Below are 15,937 nucleotides of genomic sequence, written 5' to 3'. Positions count from 1 at the left end.
TTAATTTTTACACAGAGGTAGTCCTTAAGGGTTTTAGCATAGAAATGGCATAATCCAAGCTTTGCTTTAGAAAAATTAATCTGGTTCATGTGTCTGGATTGGAAAAGAGGTAAGATTGAAAAGAAAGGATTGGTCAGGAGGCTTAGGGGAAACCTCAGGTGAGAGGTGGTGATGAGAGCTTTGCCAATGCAATTGGAAAGGGAAAAACTTATTGTTGAATGGAGTGAATAGTTTTTAACTAGGAAGCATCAGCAACTCATGGACTGGACCATTCTTTCTCTTCGACTGTTTCAGGTGACCTCCTTGCTACAGTTGGTTCATTCCTGCAGTGAGCAATCTCCTCAGGCCTCTGGACTTTATTATGATGAATTTGCCAACCTGATCCATGGAAGAAGGCTAGCTCCAGAAGCCCTGGTTAGACCAAGTATCTTTTCTTAAAACAGTGAAGCTCAAGGGCTGCTTTACTATACATGCTTCAAATCCTTCTCTCTGTTGTATTGCAAAAATAGATGTGCCTGTGAGCTCTCCCGTATTCTAATTGGGAAGGCTGTTCTGACTCACTCTGTCCCAGGCCTTTCTTCTGAGGCCTCCTTCACGTACTAAGAGTGAGAATCATGATCATTTGGTTAATGATGTTGTTAAAAGCCACCATCTATTCTGTGCCAGGCACTGTATTAAGCATTTTTAATGTATTATGTCTATTCCACATCAGAATAATGCAGTATGTATTACTTTTATTTTCTTTTCAGAAATGAGGAAACAGGCTTCAGAAAGGATAATAGTTTATTTAGGGCTTTATAGGATGTACATCCTGGGCTACACAGACCTTTTTGTTTGTTTGCTTCCTGAAGGAATGGCTTGGGCAGACCATCTTTAGTGATTTCCAAGATGCGTTTGTGGTGGATGCCTGTGATGTTCCAGAAGGGTAAGTGCTGTTTACCCACTGACATGGTTATATTGGTAAAGAAATTTTGTTATGTTGATAGCTGGTACCAATCTCAGAATGTCTTTGACTTCATCCAAGTCTATCCTACTCCTCCAACTTCCCTCCTCCCAACCCCAACACCCCAGCAGTCCCAGCTCCAGGATTGCTAGAAGATTCCCCACTTGTTCTTTCTCACTTCTCGTAATAGAGAAGACTGGTTTGTCCTAGTGGTTTTTCCCATACAGTTGCCATACCCTGATGCTGGGACCTCAGATTCTGGGTTCTCTTTGCAGTGATTATCCATTTCCTGTGAAAGCACTCTACGGACTAGAAGACTACGATAGTTGTGATGGGATTGTCATCAACCTCCTGCCACTGTTGTTCTCTCAGGACTTTGTGAAAGATGGGAGTACACTGACTTTGCAGGAATCAGACCAAAAGTCAGTATACTTTTTCTTCTCTAAAACCGCTGTTGGTATGTTGAATCTTCACAAGGAATGACACAGTTCTTGTTCACAAGGAATGCTACAGTTCTTGTAATCTGTTGGCAACTTGATTGAAAAGCATTTCTTCCAAGACAGGTGGTATTTGGATGCATTACCAAGAATGGATCAGACTCCTTGTTTTCTCCCAGATCCTGGGATTGGGATTTGCAATGGCTCATGACAGCCAACAGATACTTTGTGAGGCTGCTTTTGTTTCTGTTTCTTTTCCCCACCTGGGAATGTGTTTGTGTACCTATGCCAGTCATGTGCATTCCTTCTGTGTTACCTGTACTTTATCTTAATGCGTGGATATTTCACACTTAGCTGTGTCTTCTTCCCATTCAGTTCATTATTTATTTGCTGAGCATCCACTATGTTCTTTGTCATGTTTTTAAAAGTAGACATTTATTTTGGGCAAAACTTGTTAATTACAAGATCGGGGTCTCTATAAACATGGACTAATATGTCTATAAACTGTGACCTAGAAATGGATTTTCCTTCCCAGATTGGTTTCTCCATTATGCCTGGCTCCCTATTTCCGGTTACTGAGACTTTGTGTGGACAGACAACATAATGGAAACTTGGAGGAGATTGATGGATTATTAGGTATAGAATGAAGTTATCAGGTTCTTTCTTCTTTGTAACCTTTTTTTGGTAAACTTAGGGAAGTGGTACATTGGTACTTGTGGAGGGAGGGGAGGGAATATTCTAACTTTACAGAGACTTTTAAGTTATATTTGTTGATGCTGCATGGTATGAGGGTATTTTTGAGACTAACTGAAACTTGACCTTAAAATACCCATTAAAGGGGGAAATAAGTAGAAGGAGACCTAGCTCTGGGGGCAGCATCCAGGTTCTGTTGACTTCAACTAAAAGAGATTAGAAATGTTTGTTCTTCTCTTTCAGATTGTCCTATATTCCTCACTGACCTGGAGGCTGGAGAGAGACTCCAGTCCATGTCTGTTAAAGAACGTTCATTCTTGTGTTCACTCATATTTCTTACTCTCAACTGGTTCCGAGAGGTGAGCAGAGTTATTGGGACGTTTCACCTACTGTCTGTAATTTCTCTAGAAAGGAAACTATTTTCTTGACATCCTTAAAAATTGCCCACCAACCTCTAACCCCTGTGTGTCTCTTTGGTGATTGTGTCCCACCCTTCCCTAGTTACATGCACCTCTTGATGTAGGCAAATCAAAATGCTTAGAATTCACTTAATGTTGCCCATGCTTTACTGCTTCTAAGCCTTTTCACACTATTCTGCTTCCTGCATGGTATAACTTCACCTTCTCCACTGTGAAAGTACTGTTCCTCCTTACAGGTATGCGCTTAATATTTCGATTTAGTGAGATCAAATGAAGATAGTTTTCACCATCTTTTAGAATATATTTGTACTTAATGAAATGCACAATAATAATGAAATACATTGAAAATGACAATAACATCTTATATCTATATCACATTTCCTTTCTCATGCATATTGTTTCTAAGAATATTTATTCACTTTAATGATCTCTTCTTATCCTGACAACTGTATTATAGTACAGGCAGGGTAGGTATTACTATCCTTGCTTTATTCATATGAAATTGCAGTTACAGAGAGTTCAAAGTCATTAAAATTTATCAAACACATGTGCCAAATGCTGGGCTAATTTCTTTATTCACACTTAATCCACACAACTGCATTCTCATTTCATAAAGAGATAGAAGCACAGAAAGGTTCAAGACTTGGCCAGTCACACAACTAGTAAGTAGCAGACCTTGGACTTGTTTCACCAAAGGTTGTACTCTCTAGCTGCAGAGAGTTACTTAACTTCTGTTAAGTTAAGTAACAGGTTCTGCCTTGTTACTTAACTAGGAATAAGTAGAACTGGTATTAAAAGTTAGATCCTCCTGTATTGGCCCAGGGCGTTTTTTCTCCGCAGCACCTTGCTGAGAAGACTTTGATATTGCTCACTCGGCTCATGGATCCTTTCACTGAATGGCTCTTTTAGCCCTTGCTGAATAATGCAAATGAGGTTAAAATCTGAACAGTTCACAGATATGATTTGTACTTCTACAGGTTGTAAATGCCTTCTGTCGGCAAAAGTTGCCCGAGATGAAGGGGAAGGTGCTCACCCGATTAAAGCACATTGTAGAACTGCAGCAACTCCTGGAAAAGCACTTGGCAGGTGAGGGAAGGGTCCCGGCTGGGAACCCTGCTGGGCAATAGTGAGGAGATAAGAGGACAGCCTTTAAGCCAGACTCAATGATAGCTGCCCCTAATTCATGTGGGACAAGAAAATGTTTGCTCAACAGAAATTTTTAAAAATGAATACAGCCATTTTCCTCATATTGTTTTCTCCAGGAGACCTTGGTGTTTGAGAAAAGACAAGATATAAAACATTGGTTGGGCTTTTGTAAATTACTTTAGTTCTTCAGATGTCAAACTTCCAGTGCCCCTTACCTTCCTGAACATCATCATGAGTACAGCTGAGAGGCCTCTTGATACCCTCTGACCATTAAGAAAACTTGTTTTACAATTCTAGCTTGATTTTCTGGGGAAAACACAGAGCCTCCCTCAGGCTCTCTAAATAATTGTGTGTAAAACAACTATGTGACCAAATATTGCTACTATCTTTAGATTTTAAATGTAAGTTTATTTTTAGTTCTTAGCTGTTTGGATACTTTATATCTTTATTTAGAATGATTTTATGTTAGTTGACCATAATCAATTAATGCAGTATTTCTATAAGTTATCTTTGGCCATTTTACTGTGCCAAAATGGTTAGCATCACATGACCTGCAAGCATCTGATAGATAGTCATCCATGCTTGGTAGTTCTGGAAACTAGATTTTAGCTACTTGGGTGATTATCATTCAAGTTTAACCGTGGTATATGGTTGGTATACATTGAGCTTCCTGCTCTCTGTTTCAGTCACCCCAGACTATGTTCCTCCCCTTGCAAACTTTGACTTGGAAACTCTAGAAGAAACACCTCATACCAGTACTGCCGTTTCAGCAAAAATCAGAATGCAAGGAAAGACAGGTATTTTCTTTTCCTCTTACTCCGTGTCCTCCTATGTGTTGTGTTGAATTGACTTAGAGGTTATGTGTGTCAAGGCATCAGTAATGGGAGAGGTTATATAACTGAACCCATTCTTTAGCATGGTTATCAATGAACCGTAACTTAGGGTTATAAAATTAACTTCTTCATCTCTAGGTAGTCTTTAGCAGGTTGTTTCTTGAAGGCAGTGATATTTCGCAAACAAGATTACTGATTATTTCAGTTACTTTTCTCCTCTTGAAACATAAGGAGGAAAGAAACGAAAAGCAGATGGCGGCAAAACATCCTCCCCTGATGTGCTTTCAAAGGACGATAATTCAGAATGTGACCCTACACTAGCTGAGAGGAGCCAACAGGAAAAGGTATTGGAATGATGAGTCTCCATGAAGGTGTGTAACAACCCAGTGAAATTAGCAAGGGCTAGCATTATCCTATGCATTTCACAGAGAGAAAAGTTATGGAAAGGAGAGGTGATCAAACTCTGATAGGCCTTGCAGTGACCCTGTCAGTAGCAGAGGTTGGGTGAGACTCGAAATATTTATCACTACCACACACTGGTTCTTCTCATTATTTTCTTGATCATATTACTCCCTTTTTTGCACCCCAGGAGTACTTTGAATTATCTTGTAGCAATTATCAAATTCCATCTTTGGATGTATTCTAAATATACTTCTTTTAGCTTTTTTTCCTCATCTGATCCCACATTATTCCCTTCTCAGTGAATTGAGATAACATGAAATGCTTAGCATAGTTTCTTAATACAGATACTTAACAATTTCCTATAATAGTACCACTCACAGAGTTGGTTTGTGAAATAGCTTAAACCACATGGATCCCAGTTATTTCTGTTCTTTAGCTATTGTTTGTGAGTATTTGTTATGTATAACTCCTCTAATCTTCCTAAAATCAAGTTTAGTATTGATACCTATATATAATAGATGAGAAAACTTAAGACCCAGAGAGAGTAGGTTATACAGTTAATAAGTGCTTGAGCAAGGGTTTGAAGCCAGATTTTTTGGTCCATAAGCTCACAGTTTTCTGGTCCACACCATAGTGCCTTGATTGGCCTAGTAGTTCATCCCTAAGTGGAAACCAACCAAGAGTCTCAGTGTGCAACCTATATCCCAGTGTTACATTGGGTACTCTGTCTCAGGAATATTTTGAGACCTTGGAAAAAGAAAGTTGATAAAAGAATGTAATTAAGTGTAACTTTTTGTATAAAGTAAATGCTTAACTGCACTTTGAAACCTTCATTTAAAATTAGATTGATAAAGAAACCTTGTTCTGTTGGTTACTCATACTTCTTAGGAATTCAGAGGGAAAGAAGAAAAGACATCAGTGTCATTACAGAATTACCACGCTTTTTTCCGAGAAATGGACATTGAGGTCTTCTCTATTCTGCGTTGTGGGCTTGTGACCAAGTTCATCTTAGATACTGAAATGCACACCGAAGTAAGTGACCGAACTGAGATCCCAGAACTTAGTCTCTTTTTAGGAAGTTCCTCAGCTCTCTTCCTTTTTCACAAAAAACACCATGACACTGGGAGAAGTTGGACTCTGGCTTCCAAAGCCTTTATATGTGAAAGAGTAGATAAATAATTATCCTCATCATCTTGATGTTTATAAATCTAAGTTTTGGTTGTTTTTTCTTCTTAATAGTACATTAGACTTTACAGAAGATCATGCTAATGGTGTGATCCTTACTTTAGGTTGCTAATAACCAGCTGTTTGGATTACTTTATAAAGCAGCACTATTTTGGTTTATAGTTACTCAGTGTTCTTTTCACTTTTTCATATTTGTTCAGTGTCCATGATATACTTGTTGAGTCTGTTTTTTGCCACTCACCTAGACATTGGCAATTCAGTAGTACATCCAACATGATGCTCGCCTTCAAATAGCTCATAATCTAATAAAGGAAGTAGACAACCAGTAGTACATGCTATGTGGATGATCTGAACCAAGTACCAGTGAAACTCTGAGGAAAGAATGGTATTTATAATGAACTTGAAAGTGGAGGACATTTACACAGAGAAGGTACTTTCTGATACAGGATTTCACCAGAAGGTAGAGGTTTTCCAGGTTAAAAAAATTAAAAAAAAAAAAAAAAAAAAAAGGTGTGGATTTTTGCCATAGATTTTTACAATGTGTATTTTTATAAGAATGTTTTGTTTTTTCAGTATTTCTATATCAGCCTGTACTTGGAGAGTCTCCATAAATGTATGGTTAAGTGAAAAATTTGAAGTGAGACTGCATTGGATCCATTCTATTTCTGGTAGTGCAATGCACTTATAACGATTCTACCAGTCTTATCTTAATAGTAGTGAAACGTTTCAGGGAGAGAAAATGCGAAAGAATTATTTACTGAATAGAGAAAAGCAAAAATTCCTTGAATTAGTCTTTTTTTTTTTTTTAATCCCAAGGTATTTAGGAAAGGCATCACTGGTCCATAGCTGGAAGGATATACCAGAGGCATTTATTTCTAGAGAAAAAGTGTGTCTTCTAAAACTATACTGCCTCATTACTATTTAATAATTTTAAATTTTGTTTTACTTAGGAAATGCATGACTTTGATTTGTTGACAGAGCACAACAGCCATTTATGTGAGGTGGGGGAAATTTCCCCCTTTCTTTTGGTAATGATCGTATTCTTTACACATTGTAGACAGTAAAAACATGGACTGTATCCCCAAAAGATGGCTAGAGCATGTTGGGAATTATTCTTTCCTTCTTACTTATAACAGGCTGCAGAAGTTGTGCAACTTCAGCCCCCTGAACTGCTTTTCTTGCTGGAAGATCTCACCCAGAAGCTGGACAACATGCTAACACCTGTGGCCAGGAGAGTCCCCTTCCTCAAGGTTAATACAGACAGGAGCACAGGGCCTGTCCTGTGGATTTGGAAACAAAGAGGTCTTAGTAGTGAATAAGTTGTCAGTTTCTCTGATAGTTTTTGGGTAGCGTGGTGATAGGCCTGTTGCCAGCCCACAGTCACCTTGCTTTAGAAAGGAACTCTAAAACCGAGAAAACAAAAAGCCACCCAAAACAGAAGATGTATTTCCAAATGCCCTGAGAATTCCTGAATCCTGTTCTTTGCTTGGGTTTTGGTTTTAATACCCTCCCAAACAGCCTTTGTCCAAGGCTCAGCATGGTAGCTGGCTGTCTAGAACAGTCCACAAGCTCAAGTGTGTATCTAATGGACAATGCATGTAGCATCTGGGGAAGCAAATAGATGATAGGAACAGCAAAATGTGAGAGTTTTAGGTGTGAATGTTTAATACATCCAGTTACTTGATTCTTCTTGAATTTAATATTTGGTCTACATTCTTATTAGACTAAATGATTTCTATTTTTGTGTGAGCTTTATCTCATTACTAATTTGAGGTTTGTACTTCTCAAACACCGTGCTGTACTTAATTGCTCAATTGTGTCTGACTTTGAGACCTTATGGCCTGTAGCCTGCCAGGCTCCTCTGTCCATGGGGATTCTTCAGGCAAGAATACTGGAGTGGGTTGCCATGCCCTCCTCCAGGGGATCCCGTCTCAAACACTGTGTACTCTATAAAAGCCAGTCTCTTGGTTATTTGAAGACTGAGTTGAGTTTCCTCTGTCAAAATATATCCCTAGTTTCTTCTTTTCGCTCTACCTGCTGACACAAGGTTTGATTAAACCCCATAACAGACTCGTAGTTTCAAAGAAGTTATCCAACAGTTTCTTTCCTAGTAACTCTGAATTTATTATAGAGCAAAGGAAACCGGAATATTGGATTCTCACATCTCCACCAGAGATCTGCCTCAGAAATCGCGTTTAGGGTTGTTCAACTGCTGAACCCCATGTGTAACCATCTGGAGAACATTCACAACTATTTTCAGGTCAGAAGCCTATCTTATCATTATAGAGATTTAGAAATTGCTAAATGAACAAGAGATTTCATTTTTGGCTGAAAAATCTTGAAGGAAAATGAGGGCAGTTGCTAAAGCAACAGTCTTAAAAGCACCTTTCCCTTGTAGTGCTTAACTGCTGAGAATCATGGTGTGGTTGATGGACCCGGAATTAAAGGTCAAGAGTACCACACAATGTCTTCCTGCTATCTGAGGCTACTGCAGATTTTTCATGGGCTTTTTGCTTGGTGAGTATGTGGCAAGTACAGTAGGTAGAGATAATCAAGAATGTCCTTGCTTCTACCTGACAGTCACCAAGGCACTGAGGTATAGAAAAGAAGAAAAGGACTTCAAAAGGTTATATCAATATGACACTTACTTTTTCTGAAGTGGTTTTGTCTCTGCATCATTTAATTTGGTTTGGCACACTTTATCTGTTACTAACTCATTTGAAAATCAGATGACTTGCTCTTTTCTAACCTGTAATAAATCTAGCCATCTGATTCTTGGCTAGTTCGCTGTGGCACCCTTTCCCTAATAGCACCAGGGTGAGTGTTGTAAGAAGTTGTTACTCATCAAGTTGTAGATAAATTCCAGATTGTGTGGTAAAGAGCTGCAGGCGATGTAAGCCAGGGTGTCTAGGGATGCCTTCATGAAATCGTGGGACTTGATGGGGCCCTTGGAGGGTAGATGGCTTTAGGGAGTAAAGGAAGAAACTGTAAGGCATGGCATGGACAAGAGTAGAAATGAGGGAGGTGTGTCCCTTACATGCTTCTGTTCCTCAGGGCTGGGTCTTGGCCTCTCTGTTCTCATACAGGTTTCCTGGGCAGTCTCAACCAAGGTTAAATTTGGGCTAAAATTTAACTTCTGAGCTACAGGCATTTAACTTCCACCTGCCTACTCAGCTCCTCCTTATAGCTGTGTCACTGACAGCTCAGATTCATCACATCCAAAGCGTGTTTCATCCTTCCCACCACTCCTTCAGCTTTTCCTGGCGAAACAGATGGCACCACCAGTTGCCTGAGCTAGAAGCTAGGAGTTTTTCTTTGTCCCTTTCCTTCTCTCTACCCTTTCTCTGTTCCGCATCTGATCACAAAATCCTGTTGAGTTTATCTTCTAGATTACATCTAGATGGCTACCTGTCCTCTCTTTCTCCACTGCTTCCAGACTCCTGTTATCTCTCACCAGACCTAGAACAGCTTTACAGTTGGTCTCTCTCTACCTCCACTTTTCCTCTTTTGGTCCCTTCTTCACACAGCAATTAAAGTGATCTTCCCAATATAAATCTGATCATATCTTATCCCGCCTTTGTTCTGATTGCTGTTATATTTCTCTTGAATTCAGTCTCTTCTACTTAGCTTCTAAGGACTTATTATCTGACTCCTGCTGTTCTACTCACTGTGGTGCACTCTGCCCTCCAGTTATACTGAAATAATTTCAGCACCCTATATAGCATTTACCTGGAAGGCTACACATACTCATCCTTCTGCCAGGATCTTCACCTTCCTTGACCCCCCTGTCTCTTTTAACTCATCCTTGAGATCTGGATTTAAACTTCAGTTCCTCAGGACCATCTTCTCTGACCCCTAGACTGGGTAAATCTTTCTGCCTCTCTTATCCCCACTTCTTTTCTAATACTCTTAGGATAAAACTTCTCCCATTTTATTATAATTATTTGTTCATCTATCTTCCCTGCTGGACTGTGAGCTCTATGAAGGCCTAGACCAGCCATTATCATATTCTCAGTACTTAAAAACAGTGCCAGACAAAGGATTTGAACAGATGCTTAATCAAGGAGATACGTGAGCGGCAAGTAAACATATGCAAAGATGTGCAGCAGTGTTAGTTATTAAGAAAATACAAATTAAAATTACAGCACAGATGCAGTAAAAAGACTTATCTTGCCAAGTGCTGGTGAGGATATAGAGTAACTGGAGCTCTCACATGCTGCTGTTGTGACTGTAAAATGGTATACTCACTTTTGAAAACCGTTTGGCAGTTCATCAGAAAGTTAGATATATACCCATCATACCACCCAACCATTTTACTGCTAGTAAAAGTAGTAATTTATCCAAGAGCAATGAAAGCATATGTCTGCACAGAGTCTTCTATATGAATATTTATTGGAGCTTCATTTGTAATATCCTCAAATTGGAAACAATTAAAATGTCATAAAATGGTGAATGGATAACAAATTGTAGTGTCTCTATGTGGTAGAATACTAAATGCAACAACATGGATGAAAAAAGAATTATACTGAATAAAAACCAAGACTGTAAGAGTGTGTAGTACTTGATTCTAGTTATATTAAGTTTTAGAAAAAGTATATAATCTTGTAGTGACAGAAAACTGTTCAGTGGTTGCCTCTCATTGGGTGGGAGGATGGAAGGAGGGCTGGATTACAAAAGAATACAAGGAAACTGTTAGGAGGAATAGATATGTTTATTATTTTCATTGGGGTGATGGTTTCTTGGATTTGTGTATAAGTCACGAATCAAATTCACCATTTTAAATGCATGCAGTTTAGTGTATGTCCATTACACTTTAAAAAAGCTATTCAGGAACAGCATTATAGGCCCTCAGAATTAATTTGTGGAAAGGAAAGGAGGCCACCACTGGTGATGTGGAAATGTTTCTAGAGGAGTGAAAGTTCTAGGGGGTCAGGTTGTGCTGGGCCTTGAAGGTCAGGCGAAAGAAAGGTCATGCTGGCCTAAATGGATTGGAAAGGCAGCCAAAGAGACCAATGAAAAGATGTTGGCGTGATCTGTGCATGGGATGATGATAAGGGCCTGGCCTAGAGTGATGGTCTTGGCTTGGAAAGGAAGAGATAGTAGGAAAGACAATCACAAGACAGAGCTGTCAAGATTTGACTTAATCTGGTATGGATTAGACACTGATTTAAGCAGTTTCACAAAATTATTCCTATTTTTTTTTTGTTGTTGTTTGTTTTGAGAAGATTGACAGTTATCTCTAAAATGTATACAATAAAGGAGAGTTTTTTTTTTTCCTTGGAAATAAACCTAGGAGGAGGACTGTTATAGATCCTTAAGAAAAGACTGTTTAGGATACCCTTCAGCTTCTAGTCTGGTATTCAGAGCTGTGACTAGATTTAGAGCTTGAGTACCTTCAGTACTTTAGTTCTTGTTCTTCTGTTGATTTATTGATGGTACAGAATAATGGCCAGGATCCTTAAATGCTGTCCACATAATCTTCCTGAAACTGAGCTCAGCTACCTTTCCTTGACTTTCCTTTAGGAGTGGATTCTGTCAACTTCAAAATAATAATTTACTATACTCAGCCCTTGGGATCCTTACTAGCCGACTGAAGCCAGGACAGCGTGACCAATCCATGGAGGAGCTGCTCAGGTGGGCTGGACCACATGTCCCTGAGAGTTATCTAAAGAAATTCCTAGGAATAAAACAGGCAAGATTTCTTGGAGATAACTTGGTGTTTTCAATGCCTTTTCCTCATTTATGTGAGCTTTGTTATCTGTGTATTCAGATTTATCCTTAAACTTTAGAAACTGTTGAATAAATCAAACTAAATCCTCATGTATCCTTCATCCTGTAAAGTTTGTATTTTCAAGTAACAATGATGAAAGTGCTAGCCAGCTGTAGTCAACTCTTGATTATCCAGGTACCTACTCTATCTCATAATTGGGTTGGATAATTAGGTAGCAGTCAGTTATCACTTCCCTCATCTTGAAAGAGGAGAAGGCAATGGCACCCCACTGCAGTACTCTTGCCTGGAAAATCCCATGGATGGAGAAGTCTGGTGGGCTGTAGTCCATGGGGTCGCTAAGAGTCGGACACGACTGAGCGACTTCACTCACTTTTTCGCTTTCATGCATTGGAGAAGGAAATGGCAACCTGCTCCAGTGTTCTTGCCTGGAGAATCCCAGGGACGGGGGAGCCTGGTGGGCTGATGGGGTTGCACAGAGTCGGACATGACTGAAGTTACTTAGCAGCAGCAGCAGCATCTTGAAAGAAGAGGAGCCTAGACTGAGAGCACAGGAGATGAGAAGGAGCTCTAAGGAGCATGGCTTCAGCCTCTACCCCAGCTTCACCCAGAGCAGTTTGGTCTTTCCCCTATCTCCCCTGAGAGCCTAGGCCATCACTGAGTCCGAAGTCTGCCTTTAGCACCTTATTTCATTTTCAATACAGTTCTTTTAAATTTGTTTGACTTACTTTCCACCAGTCAATCAGTAGTTGACTCTGGTTTTATTTTAACTGTGATTTTAGATTAATTGTGTTTCTTCATCTGCTATTACTTCAGAACACGAAAAGCTAACTACATATGATACATTTATCAAGTTCTGCTTTATCGTTTCCTTTTACCTTGTCCCTTGTCCTTGCACCTTCCTTTTACCTTAACCCATAATTTAAACATTATACTCAGTGTGTTGCCTTTTGCCTTAAAGAGCAAATAATTTCCCCGGGGTTGCACATATCAGCATGGCCTAGGCTAGCACTTGGTTATCTTGGCATACATGACCCTCTCCAATGCCAGCATTCCATACACTGAGTCAGGCCTCTACACCCTGGCTTTCTCCATACAAAGTTATATTTCTCCATAAGATCTTGAAAGAAGGTTCTACTAAAGCACCTGCAAATGAGGAGGATTCTGCTTAGACCATCAGTCATTTCAGTGGACTTGTATAACTCATGGATTTAGACACATCTGTAATACTTGTGATGGTGTGTTTTTTTTTTTTTTTGTCTCTTTACAGGCAGAGCTTCCATTACTTGCAGAATTTCCATGCCAGCATTCCCAGTTTCCAGTGTGCTCTTTATCTCCTTAGACTTTTGATGGTCATTTTGGAAAAATCTACAGCTCCTGCTGAGAACAAAAGACAAATTGGTGATGGATCCTCTTTTTTTCCTTCATGAATAGACTAGTAAACTTGGGGCTTCCTAGAACCTTGTAAATTTTACAAGCAAATCTCTCCATCACTGTGGATATGCTCTCTTTCTATACCAAGAAGGACATAGTCCCAGTAGGAGCTATGTCTGAGCTCTGCTGACATGGCTTAAAACTGAGTGTGGTTAGTTTACTTGGCTGGATTTGCTGTTTAACTTTTGTTTATTCATATCCTTCCCTTTTTTTTTTTTTTTTGTTATTAAGTATCTGAGACATTTGACAGAAAAACATAAGCCATTAAGTTAATAAAATGGGACAGAAAGGAGAAATCAGGATTAAGTGTAAAGAAAAGTCTGGTCCTATCCCTGATCTTTTTCTTTAACTATCTTTTGACATCGCTCTTAGAATGCATCTCACTGATAAATCTTAATTGGCAGCACAGACAGAAAGCAAGAAGAAAATGCAAAACCTTTATTCCTGTTCCTTAAAGGGGGAGGGTTTTATATGAACCTTGGAGGCCCATACTATTTATTGTTTACTGGCCTGCCAAGGAGTACCTGAGATGGACTCCCACTGCCCAGCAGCATTCCTTTACTCTGTGTGTCTGTATGGTTCATGTTTGTGTCAAGACAGGATAAGAGGGTGGGGCATGTTAGGTCTTAGAGAAATGGGTTTATTTCTGGTAGAAGGACTAATAGAGCAGGAACTCATGAAAGCTCCCCCCCCCCCCAAAATTGTCTGTTAGCCTAGGAACTTCATAGTAAATATAAAAGAATAACGTTTTTGATCAATTATCATCCCCCAAAAGACTGCAAAACAAGAATTAAGTTCATTTTCCATGAATGAAATTTGTCTTGTTTCACCAACAGCTTCCCTGGCCAAACAGTTCCTCTGTCGAGTGTGGCCTAGTGGAGAGAAAGAGAGGAGCAGCATTCCTAATGACCAGCTCCAGGCTTTGCTTGGGTAAGAGGCTCAGCTTCTGTCCACAAGCCAAATAGCCTTCCGTTTGCCCCTGTTTGGATCCCTTGTTTGGTCAAAAACTGAGAAATTTATCTTGGTTGATGATAATTTGGAAGCAGTGAAATAGGTGTGAAATTAATGTAATTTAGAATATGTGGATTTTCAGATCCTCTAGTTCTGTTTTATGCTGTCAGTTCTTTAGTAAATCAAATCATAGAGGAAGTGGAGGAGTCTGCTCTTGTATTCTGCCTTGTTAACCCATGAGTCAGATATTTATTATTGCCTACCATATCAAAGATACAGCCATCACTTCCATGGTGTCTAACTGTATTTCTAATGGAGACATCATTTCCTTTACTCCTGAAAAATAATTGGAATCTTTATGTTATTAAAAATAAATGTTGAGAATTCCTTGGTGAGCCATTGGTTAGTGCTCAGCACTTTCACTTCTGTGGCCTTGGGTTCAGTTCCTGGCTGGGGAACTGAGATTCTGCAAGTCGTGTGGTGTAGCAAAAAGAGATTAATAAAATAATTGCTAATAGTTGGTTTAAAGCTTAGTACCTGGATATGTCTCAAGAAAGAAATCTTGATTTAGAAATTCTGTAATGTGTGTTTATACTCCTGTGGCTATCAATACAGCATCTACCTGGAGCACACAGACAGTGTACTGAAGGCCATAGAGGAGATTGCTGGTGTTGGTGTCCCAGAGCTGATCAACTCTCCAAAAGAAGCCTCTTCTTCCACATTCCCTACACTGACCTGGTAAGGGAGCACTCTCCTCTAGTCCTTTCCGTAAGTTAGAATCATACTAATGTATGTAGGTTCCAAATAACTACCTTACTCTTTTTCTAGTTCTGATACAGAAGGTATGTGCAGTCATTTGTTCAACGTGTAGAATGTCTGCTGTGAATTCTCTTCAAGCAGTCCTCACCCCGCCCATATGAAAGGATATTATTGAGGAATGACTTTTCAGTAGTTACAGTTTTTAGAGACATTGGATATTTAATCACCAAACTTTTTTCAGTGCTTTCACCCTTTATATGTGAAATTATTTTTCCAATATTTTAACCACCTTTAGAAGGATACAGTGGTTATTGTGTCTAACCATATATGTGTTGCTTAATGGGTTTTGTGTCTCATAGTATCAGTGGTTATCTGATATTCATATGGTCTTTATAGTTTATAATGCACTCTTATATTCCTTATTTCATTTGATCCTTTTGATGAATCTGTGAGGTAGATATTTCCCCTGTTTTACTGATGAGGAAAATGAGCTTTAGAAGGGAGCTTGCTTGGAACTAGAAACTTAAAGTTGAATCTTCTGACCACTACGTTCCTGCTCTTTCTCTGCCACCACACTCTCCCTTCATGAAATTAATCCCATGGTTTCACAGGCCGTCTTCTTGGCTCATTTCTAAATCCTTCCTGCTCTCACATCCTCCTAGAGTAGACCCTAGTGAAAGCATGTTTCGAGAGGTGGGGAGGGAAATCACTTTGGGTTCCCTGGTTTCATCCCAGGACTTTCTTTGTGATGAGTGCATCATTGTGTGAGTGTCATACTTTTCTCTTGTAGGACCTCGTTCGTCATTTTCTTCCGAGTAATGATGGCTGAACTAGAGAAGACAGTGAAAGGTCTTCAGGCTGGAACAGCAGCAGATTCAAAGCAGGTGAGTCACATTGTTCCACCTCAGGAAGCAGACTCTGGATTATTCGGAAGATTCTGGTTGTTCTCCTTGGGTCTAGAATTTTCTCCTAAGCTATTTCCTTTAACTTACTGAGATCCAGAACTT

The 15,937-nt window shown here is 39.5% G+C and overlaps 1 protein-coding gene across 1 annotated transcript in view; it reads left to right on the top strand.

The window, feature by feature from the left end:
- Window positions 1–15,937, top strand: part of FANCD2 (FA complementation group D2) — a 50,657-nt gene that overhangs the window by 25,791 nt on the left and 8,929 nt on the right. The window contains exons 21-37 of the mRNA XM_055558215.1: window positions 295–414; window positions 852–925; window positions 1,219–1,365; window positions 1,916–2,016; window positions 2,317–2,432; window positions 3,470–3,578; window positions 4,325–4,435; window positions 4,703–4,815; window positions 5,762–5,905; window positions 7,195–7,308; window positions 8,190–8,318; window positions 8,457–8,575; window positions 11,582–11,692; window positions 13,057–13,187; window positions 14,057–14,150; window positions 14,787–14,909; window positions 15,721–15,814. Coding sequence (XP_055414190.1) covers window positions 295–414; window positions 852–925; window positions 1,219–1,365; window positions 1,916–2,016; window positions 2,317–2,432; window positions 3,470–3,578; window positions 4,325–4,435; window positions 4,703–4,815; window positions 5,762–5,905; window positions 7,195–7,308; window positions 8,190–8,318; window positions 8,457–8,575; window positions 11,582–11,692; window positions 13,057–13,187; window positions 14,057–14,150; window positions 14,787–14,909; window positions 15,721–15,814 — 1,950 coding nt within the window. The remainder of the gene's footprint in view (window positions 1–294; window positions 415–851; window positions 926–1,218; window positions 1,366–1,915; window positions 2,017–2,316; window positions 2,433–3,469; window positions 3,579–4,324; window positions 4,436–4,702; window positions 4,816–5,761; window positions 5,906–7,194; window positions 7,309–8,189; window positions 8,319–8,456; window positions 8,576–11,581; window positions 11,693–13,056; window positions 13,188–14,056; window positions 14,151–14,786; window positions 14,910–15,720; window positions 15,815–15,937) is intronic.

The sequence above is a fragment of the Bubalus kerabau genome, chromosome 20 (assembly GCF_029407905.1).
Source record: "Bubalus kerabau isolate K-KA32 ecotype Philippines breed swamp buffalo chromosome 20, PCC_UOA_SB_1v2, whole genome shotgun sequence".
NCBI lineage: Eukaryota > Metazoa > Chordata > Mammalia > Artiodactyla > Bovidae > Bubalus > Bubalus kerabau.
This window is presented reverse-complemented; position numbering and strand designations above follow the sequence as displayed.